Here is a 15,831-nt window from a genome sequence, read left to right as displayed (position 1 = left end):
AAGGTCAAAATTGGAATATTGTAAGGTAATTCATGGTAATGTCAAGGCTCAGAAGAACACTCAGCACTTTGTTAATTAACTAATCTATTAGAAAGTAAAAAATACAGGATACACTGAGAGGATGAGACAGTGACTAGAAACTGACTTTGATATCCCCTTCTGAGAAGGCTTGGTCAAGAGAGTAGAGGCCATAAATGCAAAATATTTAATAACAAAGGAAAACTGAACACACACACACAGAGTTTGATATATAAATGCATTTAATTCACTTGGGAAATAGGTAAGAACAAGGAGACGGGGGGGAGGCTTAAAAGGGAGGGGAGACTTGGTGAGGGAATATTCTGGTAGGGTGCTTTCTTAATTTTTGAGAATAATTTTTGAAGTATGAATACTAATTGCTCTTTAAAAAGCTGATAGAATTTTGTAAATTCATTAGGACCAGGAGTTTTTTTTTCTAGGTGGCACAATGGATAAAGTTCTGAGCCTGGAGTCAGAAAGCTCAAAGTTCAAATCTAGCCTCAGACACCTACTAGCTCTGTGACCTAAGCAAGTCACTTAACCCTGATAGCCTTGTTTCCTCATCTGTAAAATAAACTGGAGAAGGAAATAGAAAACCACTCCATTCTCTCTGCTGAAAAAAAAAAAAACCCAAATGGAGTCATGAAGAGTTGGACATGACTGAAACAAATGAACAACAAACAACACCAAAAAGTTTCTTTACATCTAGTTCTAATTCTTTATCTGAGATTGGGTTATCTTAGATCTCTATTTCATTTTCTTTCAGTTTGGATATTTTATATTTTTGAAAAGTGTTCTTCTATTTCTTGTTTTCTCAGTTTTGTTAGCCTATAATTGTGTGTAATAGATTGTGATTATTTTTTATTTCTTCTATTGTTGTGATTTCATCTTGCTCATTTGCTCTTTTATTGATTTAATTTTCTGACTGCTTCTTTTTCATTAGATTAGTTCAGGGTTTATCAATTTTATTAATCTTTTTAAAGAACTAGCTTTTAGTTTTATTAATGATTTCTTTGGCTTTTTTTAGTTACAAATTTAACTATTTGTCCTCCAATTTTTAATATCTTCTCTTCTGTGCTTATTTTAGGTTTATTTTTTTGTTAGCTTTATGATTTTTTAAATGTATAGTTAGTTTACTAATTTTCTTCCGTTTTGTTAATGTATGTTTGTAGTGATATGATTTTCCTCTGAAGACTGCATTAGTTGCATCCCAGAAATTTTATCATTTAATCATTATAATTTTCTTTCACAAAATTATCAATAATTTCTAGAATTTGTTCTTTGGCCCACTCATTATTTAGGATTTCCTTATTAAGTCTCCATGTGGATCTGTGTCTTTTGTTTGTGGTCCCTCAAATGATGACTACTTTCATTGTGTTATGGTCTATTAAGAATGGATGTACTATTTCTGCCTTTTGACATTTGTTTGCACATAGTGTTATGTATTGTCCGTAATCTTTATAAGTGGTTGTCTCCCTACCAGCTCTCTTCCCCTTGCCCTCAATCCCCATCCTATTTGTTACCCCTCATTAGTGCCTTTTACTTTATTACATTTATGTTTATTTACTTCTTCCCTTTTTCTCCTCTTTTCAAGTAGAATTTCTCTTCTTTCCTACCTTTTCAATTTGTTTTGCTTATTAGTTTTTAAAATTTCATTTTCTGTGCATTTTTCTACAAAGCATTTCTTCCCCTCATTATCTTCATTATTTTCTCCTTTTTTGTCTATTTTAGACTTTTATTCTTTGATTAGTTGTCCTTCCAGTTATTTAGTTCTTTATTCTCTGCATTTCTCATGGATTTCAAACTTTTGAGGTACTTATTTTGGATTATTTCTTCTAGATTCTATGATTGCCTTGTAAAGCCTGCTCCTTGGTTCCCCTTTTTTCTTTTGTGTCTCACTCACACAAAGATATCAACTCATGCAGGTGATGAAGAGGATATTATCCCATTGTAGGATTCTTTCTATGTCTCTGATTGTAGTTTATTCATGGCCTTTGCCTCAACTTAATCATTCTTTTTTCTCTATCCCACCCTCTACCCCCTAATAAAGAATAAAGCCATGTCCTCTGCTACAGGGAAGGATGAATTATCAGAATCTTGAGGAGCAAAAAGAAGGTTTGGAATAGCTACTGTGGGGAGTAAGAATCAATTAATGAGGACTAAGTTGCTTTGTTTCAAAGAAGACTCAGTTTAGACTAGATAACACAAATTTATAATGCAAAAATGCTTCAGCAATGAAAATCAGGCTGTCCCTACATTCTTTGTTACCCAACACTGGATCTGTCATAACAAAAAAAAAATCAAACAGAAAGAAAAGAAATGCAAAACAAGTGTTCTATACTCCTACATCAATAATTACAGAAGGCCTTGACTTCTGATTGAATTAGTCAATCAATATGAGGTATGAACTACGTGTGAACAAGGTCTAGGCATCTTCACTGAGTCATTCAATCAAAGGCATAAATTAATTACAAATAACCAAAGGAAGAGTGAAGTGATTTTGAGTCATTGTCTCCGAAAATAAATCCATCCACAAAGTACTCTGCCTCCCTGTATAAAGAGTACAATGGGGAAATATGTTTCATATCTTTTTTTCTGGGACCTTTTTTTTTCCTTTTTGGTGAGACAATTGGGGTTAAGTGACTTGCCCAGGGTCACATAGCTGGTAAGTGTTAAGTGTCTGAGGCTGGATTTGAACTCAGGTCCTTCTGCCTCCAAGGCCAGAGTTCTATTCACTGTGTCACCTAGCTGCCCCCAGGACCTTCTTCATTGGCATATTATTGGAGTTTAATTAATGTTTATTGATTGACTGACTAATGTCTCCTTATTTCTACTTATTATACTCTGTATCAGTTCACTTAAAATTTCCCATTTTTCTTTCAATTCTTATTGGACGCTTCTTACTACACATCAATATTACATTGCTTTCATATACTACAATTTTTTTGGCCATTCCTCAATTGATGAGCACCTGCCTTGTTTCCAGTACTTTGCTACTACAAAGAGTACTATTACGAAAACTTTAGTTTTATTGGACCTTTTTTTCTGACCTTGACTTCTTAAAGCTAGATGACCAGTAAACAGGATTACTGGCTCAAAGGCCAATTTAGTAACTTTTCTTGCGCAATTCTAAACTGAAAACCAGAATGGCTGAATTATGGTACAACACCAGCAGAAAGTAAAAATGCTTTGCTGATACTCTTTTGTCATATCTATCATTGCTCACCAACTCCCCTCCATTATCACCCCAACCTCTAATAAATGCCATCTCTTTTTAAACAAATATATATATAGTTGAACCAAACAAATGAAGATATTGTCCAGAAGGCGTGTCTGGTTCTATATTTCTAGTCTCTATCACAGAATATGCTTCATTGTGAGTCTTTTGAGGTCATAACTGATTACTGCCTTATCCAAAATTCAGGTCTTTTAGATTTTTTTCCTTTCATGTTATAATGGTCATCATGCAAACTGTTGTCTTAATTCTGCTCATTTCACTCTGCATCAGTACATACCACTTGTTCCATATTTCTCTGAATTTATCATATTTCTTAAGGAAAAATAAAAATCTATTTTATTCACATACCAAGTTTTGCTCATTCATTCCCCTCTTGGTTTCTACTTCTTTACCACAACAAAAAGTTCTTGGGGTAAAGAAGGAGAGAATGGAGAATAATCTTGAACATACAGGTTCTTTCCCTCAGTCCTCATCCTGTTGGGAGTGCATGCCTAACGGTAGTACTGCCATTCATGACCAGTTTAGTGACCTTTTGAGTATAATTCCAAATTATTTTCCAGAATGGTTGCACCAATTGAAAGCCACTAACAATGGCTTTCACTAACACTAACAGTGCATTAGTGTGTCTCTCTTCCTACAATCACTTCAAAAGTAACTTTCTTTCATTTGTCATCTTTGTCAATTTTATGGGTATGAAGTCAAACTACAGAGGTACTTTTTAAGTGCATTTGTATTATAATTTATTAGTGACTTGGAACATTTTTTATAGGATTCTTAAAAGCTTGGATTTCTTCATTTGATAACTGTCTGTTTATATCCTTTGACAACTTATCTACAGAGGAATAGTTTTTGATCTTACATATTTCTGATACAGTACTACATTTCTTAGATATCAGACCCTTCTCAAGAGATATTGGAGACAAAAGGTTTTTTCCCCAGTTGACAGCTTTGCTGTGCATTCTGTCTGCATTTCAAATTTATGTCTAAATCTAATTTCTGCCAGAGTGCTTTCTGGTCTTCTTAGTAATTATATTTGAAAAAAGAGTATTTACATTTACATTTCCTATAACACCATAGTTATCCTAAATAAGCCTCTTCCTGTCCCTCCCAGAGAATCATCTAAGAAACAGAATTTTTTTTAGAGAGGAAAAAAATCAGCATAACTGATCAATACACTGAAAAGTCCAAAAATATATTCAATATGTAATACCGGTGGACCTTCCACCTCTGCAAAGAGATAGGTTGAGGGTAGCTTCTCAAATCTCTTCATTCTGAGTCCTATGTGATCATTATAATTTTATTATATTTACTTTTGATTTTTGGGTGTGTAGTTCTTTATATTTACACTTTAATATGATGGTATGCTTAGGGAATCCTTGAGAATAAATGAAAAAACTAGTTGAAACAATTAACAACTTTAGCAAAGTTTCAGGATATAAAATAAACCCATATAACTCATCAGCATTTCTATATATTACCAACAAAACATAGCAGGAAGATATAAAAAGAGAAATTCCATTTGAAATAATTACAGACAATATAAAATACCTGGCAGTCTACCTGCCAAGACAAATCCAGAGACTCTATGAACACAATTACAAAACACTTTTCACATGAATAAAGATAGATCTAAACAACTGGAGAAATACTGATTGCTCATGGGTAGGTCAAGTCAACATAATAAAAATAACAATTCTATCTAAGTGAATTTATTTATTCAGCACCTTAACAATCAAACTATGAAAGATTTGTTTTATGGAGCTAGAAACAATAATAACAACATTTATCTGGAAAGAAGAAAGGTCAAGAATATCAAGGGAATCAATGAAAAACAAGGAGGGTGGTTTGATAGTACCAGGTTTCTAGTGATACTACAAAGTTGTGATTATCAAAACAATCTGTTATTAGCTAAAGAAATATAGTGGCAGATAAGAGGAATAAATTAGGTGTACAATCTACTTAGTAAATGATGATGGTAATCTAGTGATTGAGAAACTCAAAGATCCAAGTTTGGAGGCAAGAACTTACCATTTGTCAAAAACTGCTGAGAAAAATGTAAAGCACCGTGGCAGAAAGTAGGCATATACCAACATCTCATAACATATATCAAAATAATGTCAAAATGGATAAATATTTTAAATATAAAGGATAATATCATGAGCAAATTAGGGGAGCATCAGATTTATGGATGAGGAAAAAATTTATGGCCAATAATATAGAGAGGCTCACAAAAAGTAAAATGCATCATTTTAATTATATGAAATTAAAAAGGTTTGGCACAAACAAAAACAATGTAGCCATAATTAGAAGGAAAGTGGGAAAAATTTATAGCAAGTTTCTCTCATAAAGGTCTTATTTCTCAAATATATAGGAAACTAAGCCAAATTTGTAAAAATACAAGTCATTCCCCAACTGATAAATGGTCAAAGGATATGAACAGGTAGGCTTCAGATGAAGAAATCAAAGCTATCAATAGTCACATGAAAAAAGACTTTAAATTACTATTGATTAGAGAATTACAAATTAAAATCACTCTGAGGTACCACCTCATGCCTATCAGATTGGTTAACATGACAGAAAAGGAAAATGACAAATGCTGGAGGAGATGTGTACTGTTGGTGGAGTTGTGAACTGGTCCAACCATTATGGAGAACAATTTGGAACTACATCCAAAGGGCTACAAAACTGTGCATACCCTTTAACTCAGCAAAACCACCACTAAGTCTACATCCCAGAGATCAAAAGGAAAAAAAAAGACCCACGTGTACAGAAATATTTACAGCAGTTATATTTGTGGTGGAAAAGAATTGGAAACTGAAAGGATGCCCATCAATTTAGAGACTGGCTAAATAAATTGTGGTATATGATTGTGATGAAATACTATTGTGCTATAGGAAATGATGAGCAGGTTGGTTTCAGAAAAATCTGGGAAGTATTAAATGAAGTGATACAAAGTGAAGTGTGTAGAACCAGCAGAACATTGTACACAGTAACAGCAACATTGTAATGATAATCAACTGTGAAAGACTTAGCTACTCTGATCAAGACAACAATCCGACAATTCCAAAGGACCCATGATGAAAAATGCTATGAATGGAGTGCAGATTGAAGCATACTTTTTTTGGTTTCCTTATTATTCTTTTTTTTTTTTGTATATGCATTGCTTCAAGGCATTCCTTTTGTTGTGTAATCAATGTTTAAAGTTTAAAGGGCAAGAATAAATAGAAAACTTAAAAAATATCTCTTTTCTGTCTCTGGACTGTGGTCAAAATAAAGAGAATGACAGAGAAGGGGACCTTTTCCCCAATTTATAAAAATCTGCAGATTTGAAAGTAGAATCAGAGAAGGAATTTTTCTTTTGGGCCCTTCCATGAAGTAAAATCCAAGCCTTTGGGGGTTGGGGGTGGTCTTCAGCTCTAAGCTGCTAAGAGATAAGACCACAGGACTGTGCCTCCCATAGACTACCTTAAAGACTGTAGTTCAACTGTAGACTACAAGGGAAATTCTTAGGTCAGTTTAAGAATTCTTATAAATTATGGAAACTAATAGTAGTGAAAAGAGCATAGCCAAAGGGATTCCCTTAAATCAGTCAGAGAAAATATTGAAATAAAAGGTAAATGTGATTTCTATTAGATGATATAAATCTTTCTCTCCCTCTGATCTCTCCACATGGAAAAATAATGTCCCTAGGTCTGAAGAGAATCTAGGAGCAGTGACAGATCATTTTAACGATTAAAAAGGCATAACTGACTTAATGATGACTTTGCTCTCCCCAAGTGAAAGACAAGCAGTCATACAGGCAGCTAATAGGTTAGTTCCAACAAAAGGGGGGGGATCCCCAATTGGCCTTTACAAGATCCACAACAGGACTCCAATAATTCTGATGATCACAGCACACTGCAGCAGGCCAGACAATTTTTATTTGAGGGTATGGCTATTTGTGCAGCTTCCCCAGCAAACTGGAATAGATTTCAAGGGACAGTACATGAGGAGGAGGAGAATCCTACTCATTTTTACAATAGGCTTTGCAAAAGTGCTAAACTTTATCGGAGACTAGACTCCTCTATTCTGAGAGATGCTTGAATCGTTTGTACCCATTTGGTTAATCAATCCCTGTCTGAGATATGGAAGTATTTCCATGAGAGATGCCCAGGTTGGCATGGAATGACTATAGTGCATAATGAAGGAATTGCTGTCTATGTCTATGAAGGAAAGGAAGCTGTGGAAGGGGACCAGAGTGTTATGCAGCTTGTTTCTGCCCAAACATTTTTTCAGGAGTTACTATACAGGCCATTAGAGAGGTTATTGTACAGGCTATGTTGGAAATTATATCTAAATAACCTTGGGCATTTCAAAAGTGCTTCTACTGTGGAAGGAAAGGTCATATTACTCAAGACTATTTTAAGAGAAAAAGAGACCTTAGAAATTTAAAAGGCGAATGGCTTTAAGGGTTCCCTAAGAAGCAATAATGCTGGAAGTAGGAGAGATAAGGATCTCAAGGACAGATTTTCTTCTTTCCAGACCTCAAGATCTCAGCCTTTCTCCAGGGATTCCCTTCTTCCGTAGTTCCCTTCACTAATTTTATAAACTGAATAATTTTTCTATTGATATGTTACGCAGTAGAAATTTAATAAGTTCTGACTAACTGAAGTTAACTAAGTGTGGAAATGAATTTTGGTTTTAACTCAGAGAACCACCAGCTAGTGAATAATTTATTCCTAAATTCCAACCAGGGACAAGATCTCATAGCCTGATCTTAGAATTCCCTGCTTTCTGATGGTATTGTATTCCCTACAAATTACCTCCCCCACCATCAGATCAATGTATTAAAAACTGCATAAATAAGTTTTTGTCCTTTTAAGGCTCACTTTGAGCAAGCTTTTTCTATAGGGGCCTTAAATGAAATTACTTCAGAATTTCATCAATTTATATTTTAAATGTATGCTATGAATTATTAAATATTAACTCTCTCTAGATTCTGAAAAGTGAAGAGTAAGTAAGCAGAAGAGAAGAGAGTAAGTATTTTTAATTCGGAAAACTGCTTTGAGTTGATCTCTGTAAGTAACAGATCTCTATTGTTAATCAGGCAGACAAGCCTTTTGCAATATGTTCACAGGGTTGGTAGTAGACAGAACCCCACTCTTGTGTTTCAACAGGAATATAAGCCACTGCATGCTTCCTAAAAGTGTTTGTAATCACTAAAAACATCTTAATGGTTTTCTCTTTACGGGAGGATTTGTCCCACAAACTTTTTCTGGGATAAGGAACAGGCAGTACAATGGAACTCTTCTGATCTCCTAGAAAACACCTGAATTATAGTTTATCAAGCAGCAGGTTATGATTGTGATAGGCAGATTAATGAAGAAAATCCTCTAGGTTGAAATTAACTCAATAGCTTGGGAAAGTAGGGCTATAGTAAGATATCAGTTTAACAATAGTATGCACAGTATCTGTAAGCCAATACAGAATGTTATAGAAGGTTAGAAGAAATTTGATAAACACAGTGTTCCAAAGTGTGATAAACTGGTTAGATTACAGTCACTTTGAAAATCTTTTGCAGTAGATTAGCTGGAAATAGTGAATCTCGTAATATGAAACGGTTGGAATAAATAGCCCTTGTGTTAAATATAATACCAAATTACTGAAATTATAAATTGATGTTCTATATGATACTATTTGGGAAATAGATCCAGGTGCAATTAAATTTATTCCGGTTTCATTTTAAGCAAAATTTTTTATTGTTATTATACTATATCAGGAAACTTGTTAACTGTTTGGTTTTAAGCCAGATTATCCCAGTTATGTGATTGGTAATGTGTATAAAGATAATGCCTAACATTAATTTGAATATTCACTGTATTAGAAATATTGTTAGAAAAGTGAATTCTTCTTTTATTCTTTTGGATTATGATGTAAATATGTTTAAAAAAACTCATTAGAAATATAGGAGATAGTAATAATGGGTTTCTGTGAAGTTGGCATAGCAACAAATCTTTTAAAATGTCCTCTTCTGTGAAAGGCAAATTCCTAAAATCTTACTAAACCTTCTAATAGTTTAAAGTAATGCTGAGTGCTTGCTTGTGTGGTAGATTGACAACTGGGCAGGATGTCAGTATTTTAAGACTTCAAGCTCTAGCCCCATGCTCAGGTTAAAGTACAGTGATTTTATTTTAGTTAAGAACTAGAAATTACAAAGGAAAATATTTTTATTCTTACAAAATTTTTAAAAGTCTCTAACCATTGTATAACACTGTCCTAAGAATGATTTTCAGCTTTCGTTTTAAACTCCTACAAGTAAGGTTAGATAAGAATCTGGTTATTTCTGTCCAATCACCTTTCAGGATGTTCTGTAGGAAACTTATGTTATAATTTATAAATCTAACACTATATAAATATTGAATATGGTGAAAATACTGGTTATTGTGCTCTGTGACTATTATATAGGACCCTAAATGTTTCCTTGTATTGTTCAAATTGAGAATTATTTAGTTAACTCCTGTGAAAACTCAAAGGTTTCTGCCCGAGGAAAACAGAACCACACCCTGCCAGGATTAGATCAAACTCCTTAGGTCTTTTTTGCTTGGGCCAAAAACCAGTCCTTCAACTGGACTGTTAGAGTGAGGATTTTAACATCAATGGCTTATAATACATGAGCACATTTTAAGTTACCTAATAAAAACAGGTATGAATTCAAAACTGATAAAACTTCATGTATATTTCTTAGTATTATTCATGTAAAATTAAGTATATGTCTATATTGTTAAACTTGGTAACACCAACATAGTCAGAAAAATAATTTGGAAATTGTTATATCATACTTTTAATGTAAAGAGTATTGTATTTTATTCAGGTTACAATGATGAAAAAATATTTTTTTCTTCTGTTTTTATCTGATAAGATGTTTGGCATGATTATATGTTTATATCAACTCTTCTGGTGACATGTTATAAATTCTGTAAAGCTTAAATCTAAAAGATACAGAGGTGAAAGTATCTACCACATCTAATTAGAATGAGAAGATTCATAGATCAGTTTATGTAAGTTCAGAACGATTTCCTGTGTAGGTTAATTTAGAGATGCATTTAATTAAATTGAGACAACTTGAATAGAATTGGGTTTTGTTTTACTTTTCAAATGCATAATATTGTTTATGATATTATTAGGATCACAACTTCTTTCCAATCTAGATGTTGCTATATTATGAGCTAAACTGTTAAAAGAAAAGGATAATATTTGCAAACTATTAATATTCTGAAGTACTTGCCTATAGTAAAGAGGAAGTTTCATCTAAAATTAGCTATTACTTAGGAAAATTGTAAGATTATTGGTTAAGTTATTAAGGGTTATTATGATAAGGCCAATTTAACTGGGTATATTTTTGGCATTGCTTCATTTAGAAAACTGAATCTCCTCCCCTACTGAGAACACTTTTTGATGAGAAGGGGATGGTAATTAGGAATTCATTTGTGGTAATTAGGAATTTATAGCATAAAACTATTGTGAATTCTGAAGTTATATCTGGAATGGTCTGTACTGAAATTACATTTTAGCCAACTTAGCCTTAACAAACACCAATTTTAAAGATTTGTTTTTGCTTTAAGGGTTGAATAAGAGATAGCTATTGGTCAATTTAGAAGTTTCCAGATATGTTACTTAATGAAAGCCTAATGATTATCTTTTTACACCAGGATATTTTAAGCTGTTTTTGAGAAAGAGAAATACTACTAGAAAGGAATGTTAAGTAAAAATATTTTGTGTGATTTTTTTTAGAAGGCCTGATAAATTTTATTTGCTAGCCAATTTATTGCAACAACTTGAGAGTATTGATGAAAACTGTATCCAGCCCTAGAGTGATTAATGAGACTTTGCTGTTTGAGGTGAAAACTTTTTGGTACCCTGAACATTCTTTCTTAGCTTCATTTTTAGGTTTGTTGTGTCTTTAAATGAGTGCTTCAGGAAAAACATCAGTAGTCCAATGGGAGTGACATCTGAGATCTGAGGCCAATGGATAGCTGTTCCTGGGAATGATGTTGGGAGGGTGACCTTGGGAAGGCTAAGGCTGGACTCTCTTAATTCATTTTCCTATACAAGACATCTGCCCACCTGGTTCCATATACTTGGCTGCTCATAATCATTGTGAGTGTTGGGCCTTTAGGACCAGTATTGATGCATTATATTCATGTCCTGCTTCTTCTTCTTCTTCTTCTTCTTCTTTTTTTTTGTTGAGGCAATTGGGGTTAAGTGACTTGCCCAGAGTCACACAGCTAGTAAGTGTTATGTGTCTGAGGTCAGATTTGAACTCAGGTCCTCCTGACTCTAGGACCGGTGCTCTATCCATTGTGCCACCTACCTGCCCCCTCATGTCCTACTTCTAGCAAATATCTCTAACCAGAGCAAGGTAAGTTGTGATTGTTTTTAAAGGATGAATCTCTTACATTTTCAATCTGAGACTATAGTCAATACTTGTTCTCTGTGTTATGTGATCCTTAATAACTGAATGAACTCCAAGCTATGATTATTGGAACTTGTTGTTTAAGACCTTATGAGACTGTAACTGAGCCTGATTCCAGGTATGATCATCAAGATGAACTGCAGGTGAACTTCTCATGGGGAAGGCTGGGAGAATGACTCTTGGCATGGGCTGATATCAAATTATCCTGACTTAATTTCCCCAGAATGACATTTCCTCTTGAGTGGAAAGTATCCCACCATTTAAACCTGGCTCACTGCAATTGAATGTGGGACTCTAGTATGGAAATGACATCAAGATAAGGGAGCATTTTCCTCTTTCTGTAATTTTCTATACTCATGTCAGGTAGTCAGTATGGATACAATAATAGATATTTATCTCACAGATGAATACTGGAGTACATCTCAGCTACTATAGTAAGATGCAGGTGCTAGAGTTTTAGTCCTTTCTATATTTTCAACAACTAAGTAGATGAGTATTTCTCCTTGTCATCTGCCTGTTACTAGTTTGACATTCTTGTATAAGATAAGGTCTTTAATGTCTCACAATGGTATGGGGATAATTAAATAATGATATACAAGTTTGTGAAACTGGGATATAATTTTCTTATTTAGTGAAATTAAATAACAGTTTTTTTGTTCTATGTTAATAAAAAGAATTGCAACATAATTAGTTAACTTAAAAGAATGGCTTGTGGTCTATCTTGTGTTGCCTTAAAGAGATGTCTACTTTTACTCATGGTCATTCATTTGAACATGGTGAGTAATTGGAAATGCTTTATTATAAACAACCTATTTGATATGCATTGTTTAGAAATTGATTACTCAATGTATTTGTATATCTCAGCCCAGAACTTTTTACTACAATTGAAGTTTTTTGGGGAAACTTTTAAATTAATTCATTTTTGTATTAGAGGTCATCTTCTTATCCTTAGCAGGATCTCATCCTCCTATGGGGGAATGAACAGCTAAAAGAAAATAACTAAACAAAAAAATAAATAGCTAGAGTGAAAATTTATTTTTGGTGAAAATTTTAAGATTAGATAATTACATATGCCAAATTAATATTAAAAATATATTTGAAATAATCAAAGAGGGGAATGAGAGAAATGATTATTTTTCTATTATATTAATGACTGATTATTAAATTGGCATCCAGGCTTTTTTTTTTTTTAATATTTCCTCATTCAGGGACCAGCTCCTATAGGTCAGTCAACCAGTCTTTGAAGGACAAGTCTGATAGATGAGACCGCCCAAATCCTGTAAGAACATGCTCTTAGATTCTGGGCAGGACCCCCAACCAACTAGGAGACCTTACTTCTATTTAGAATGTAAACAGAATCTAATCTAGATAAATTCCTGCCCCAAAACAATGAGCTCATGCCCTTATACCCCTCCATTGGAGTTTAGAGTGATCCAGTTCATGAAGAAGAAAACCAACCAGAGTTGTTTAGGTAGAGATAGATTCCTTTGTCCAGATTGCTGGAGGCAGCTAAGTCTCATGATTAAGTCACATTCTCAGGAGGAGGAACTGAAGACTTTTAGCCCACACCCTCATTAATTATTCACCAATCAAGGTTCATCTGTCAGGGACACCTCCTTTTACAAAAGTATATTAAGACTTCCAGTCTCTTCATGTTTTTTAGCAGTGTGAAAACTAGTTTGCCTAGTATAGGCCTAGCTTCCTAGGATGCAAGTATGCCTAGGATAATAAATCCAGTGACCAGCCTCTGGATGGAATAGTATCATTAAGGTTAAGTCCCCCATTTCTTTGCTCCATATTTCTCATTCTTTACTTAATTTAGAAAATGGTCAGTCCATCAATAGTTATTTATTAAATGCCTACTATGTGCCAGGAACTGTACTAAGCATCGGGATTCAAAAGAGGCAAAAAACATTGAGGAGTTTATAATCAAATGGGAGAAATGAGTAAAAATATGTACAGATATGCTATAGGCAGGAAAAATAACAGAGGGAAGGCACTAGAATTAATAGGGATTAGGAGAGGCTTCACATAGGTGGGATTTCAGCTGAGACTTGAAGGAAGCTAGGGAAGCCAGGAGTCAGAGATGAAGAAGAGCATTCCATGCATGGAAATTCCTGGGGTGGAGGGACAGAGGCTAGCAAAGAGTGCATGGCGGTGAGAGGGGGCTGGGGAAGGTGTAAGAAGGTTGGAAAGGTAGGGGGAGGGGCCAGGCTATAAAGGGCTTTGAATTCCAAACAGAAGGTTTTGTATCTGATCCAAGAGGTGAGAGGAAGCAGTCCCTGGAGTTTACTGAACAGGGAGGTGATGTGGTCAGATCTGTGATTTAGGAAAATCTCTTCGGTGGCTGAGGGAAAGATGGACTGAAGTGGGAAGAGAGAGTGGATCTACCCGCAGTTTACTGTCATAGTCCAGATGTAAGGTGATGAGGGCTTGTAGTGGGATGGTGGCAGTATCAGAGGAGAGAAGGGGATGTCTCCCATTACTTCTTTGTCTCAAATGATGTGTAAGTTTGAGGCCTGAGAAGTTCTGGGTTTTCAACTGGAACACGGATGCCTTCGGACCTCCTGACTCTTCCCACCCCAGTGTGCTGCCCACTATGGGCATGGAGGTCAAACACTTAGACTGTCCCTACTAGCAGTTGCTATTCTCTTACCTTTGTGAATGGCAATAAAGTTTGTTAAAATTATCTCTTTGTGGGATGATGATTTTCATCTAAATTTCCTTGTACTATAATTTATATGTCAGTGATATATGTTATTTATAAATATAAAGCATATATGTTAAACAATATTCGTAAGTCAAATCTAATTGATTCTAGCTCACATTTATGCAATTATAAGGTGACTTGATCTGTGCATGACCAGATTGCTTCACCCTCCATCTCTCATTTCTCTCAGCACTTCACAGCCTTCCAACCCCCTCCCCCCAAAAAAAACCAAAACCCTAAACCCACCTCTTCCCAGTAAAACAAAAAGAATGGACACAAAAAATCACACCATGGGGGCAGCTAGATGGATAGGGCACCAGCTCTGGATTCAGGAAGACCTGAGTTCAAATCTGACCTTAGACCCATGACACTTACTAGCTGTGTGACCCTGGGCAAGTCACTTAACCCCATTGCCTAGGCAAAAAGGAAAAAAAAATCACCTTATGTAAAAATTGCTTTATGTAGAGATCTGCAGAATGGTCCACTTACATAAAGTGAGAACGTTCTGTACCTTTGAAGTAAATTATCTCCTTGTAAAAGTCAATCTGTTAGTGGCTAAACAAAAAAGCATGACTGAGATTTAGAAACCTTCCAGCAATACTGGGAGACAGCTAACATTAAAGAAATATCAAGGTCTTTGAATTACTTTCTTCTGGCTTGGGTGGAGCTGTAGCTAGCTCACCTCATCTTCCGACAGAAGAAGGCTGTTACTGACACCACCCCCACACTCCCCAAAGAGCCTAGACACTCCTTCCCCAATACCATTAAAGGTACCAGAGAACCTTGGAGAAGGGGTGAGATGTGACATATTTGGTCTTCAGGCAATGGGGTGTCCAGGGTAGGCAGTGTTAAACAGTGCTTCAAACACTTGCCTCAAAACAAACTTAGGTTTAGAAATCTTGATGATAAAATTAGTATAATTTCTCTGATTTGGGTATTTAGTGATTTATCTTTTTTTAAATTTATGAAGCACTCTTTATAGAAGTCATTACTGTGGATCAAGTGACTTCATTTAAACTTCCTATAAGTTTTTCCAAAGTTTTGTTTACTCAATTTAGAGTAGTGAAACTTTTATTCCCGTTCTTTTGAAATGTGAAATGTAACGGATGAAACAAAAATAAGAACTGACTTTGTACTTAAAGACACCTTGAATTAGTAAATAGGATTCCAAATTTGTTTGACTCACTTGAAATTCCATGGGAACGAAATACTTTCCATGTTTCTGAAGCCACTTCTTTTACATCAAGTTGATAGTGATGAATAGGTACACCACCATGAGAGTCTGGTTTGTTAAAAGAAACTTTGGCAACAGTTTGTGACAACTCTATAATTTTTACTTCATAGGGACTGGATGGCACATCTATAAGGGAATAAAAACAAGGGAAACAGAAAAAGTAAACTGAGAAAAACCAG

At 34.8% G+C, this 15,831-nt stretch overlaps 1 protein-coding gene across 1 annotated transcript in view; it reads right to left on the bottom strand.

Moving 5' to 3' along the window:
• NCAM2 (neural cell adhesion molecule 2) overlaps positions 1-15,831 on the bottom strand; it is a 251,181-nt gene that overhangs the window by 76,487 nt on the left and 158,863 nt on the right. The window contains exon 12 of the mRNA XM_027875469.1: positions 15,605-15,778. Within this exon, the coding sequence (XP_027731270.1) occupies positions 15,605-15,778 (174 nt within the window). The remainder of the gene's footprint in view (positions 1-15,604; positions 15,779-15,831) is intronic.

This window comes from Vombatus ursinus, unplaced genomic scaffold (assembly GCF_900497805.2).
Source record: "Vombatus ursinus unplaced genomic scaffold, bare-nosed wombat genome assembly UNPS02014809.1, whole genome shotgun sequence".
NCBI classification, from domain to species: Eukaryota; Metazoa; Chordata; class Mammalia; order Diprotodontia; family Vombatidae; genus Vombatus; species Vombatus ursinus.
The sequence above is the reverse complement of the archived record's forward strand: the minus strand, read 5'-3'. Positions and strand labels throughout refer to the sequence as shown.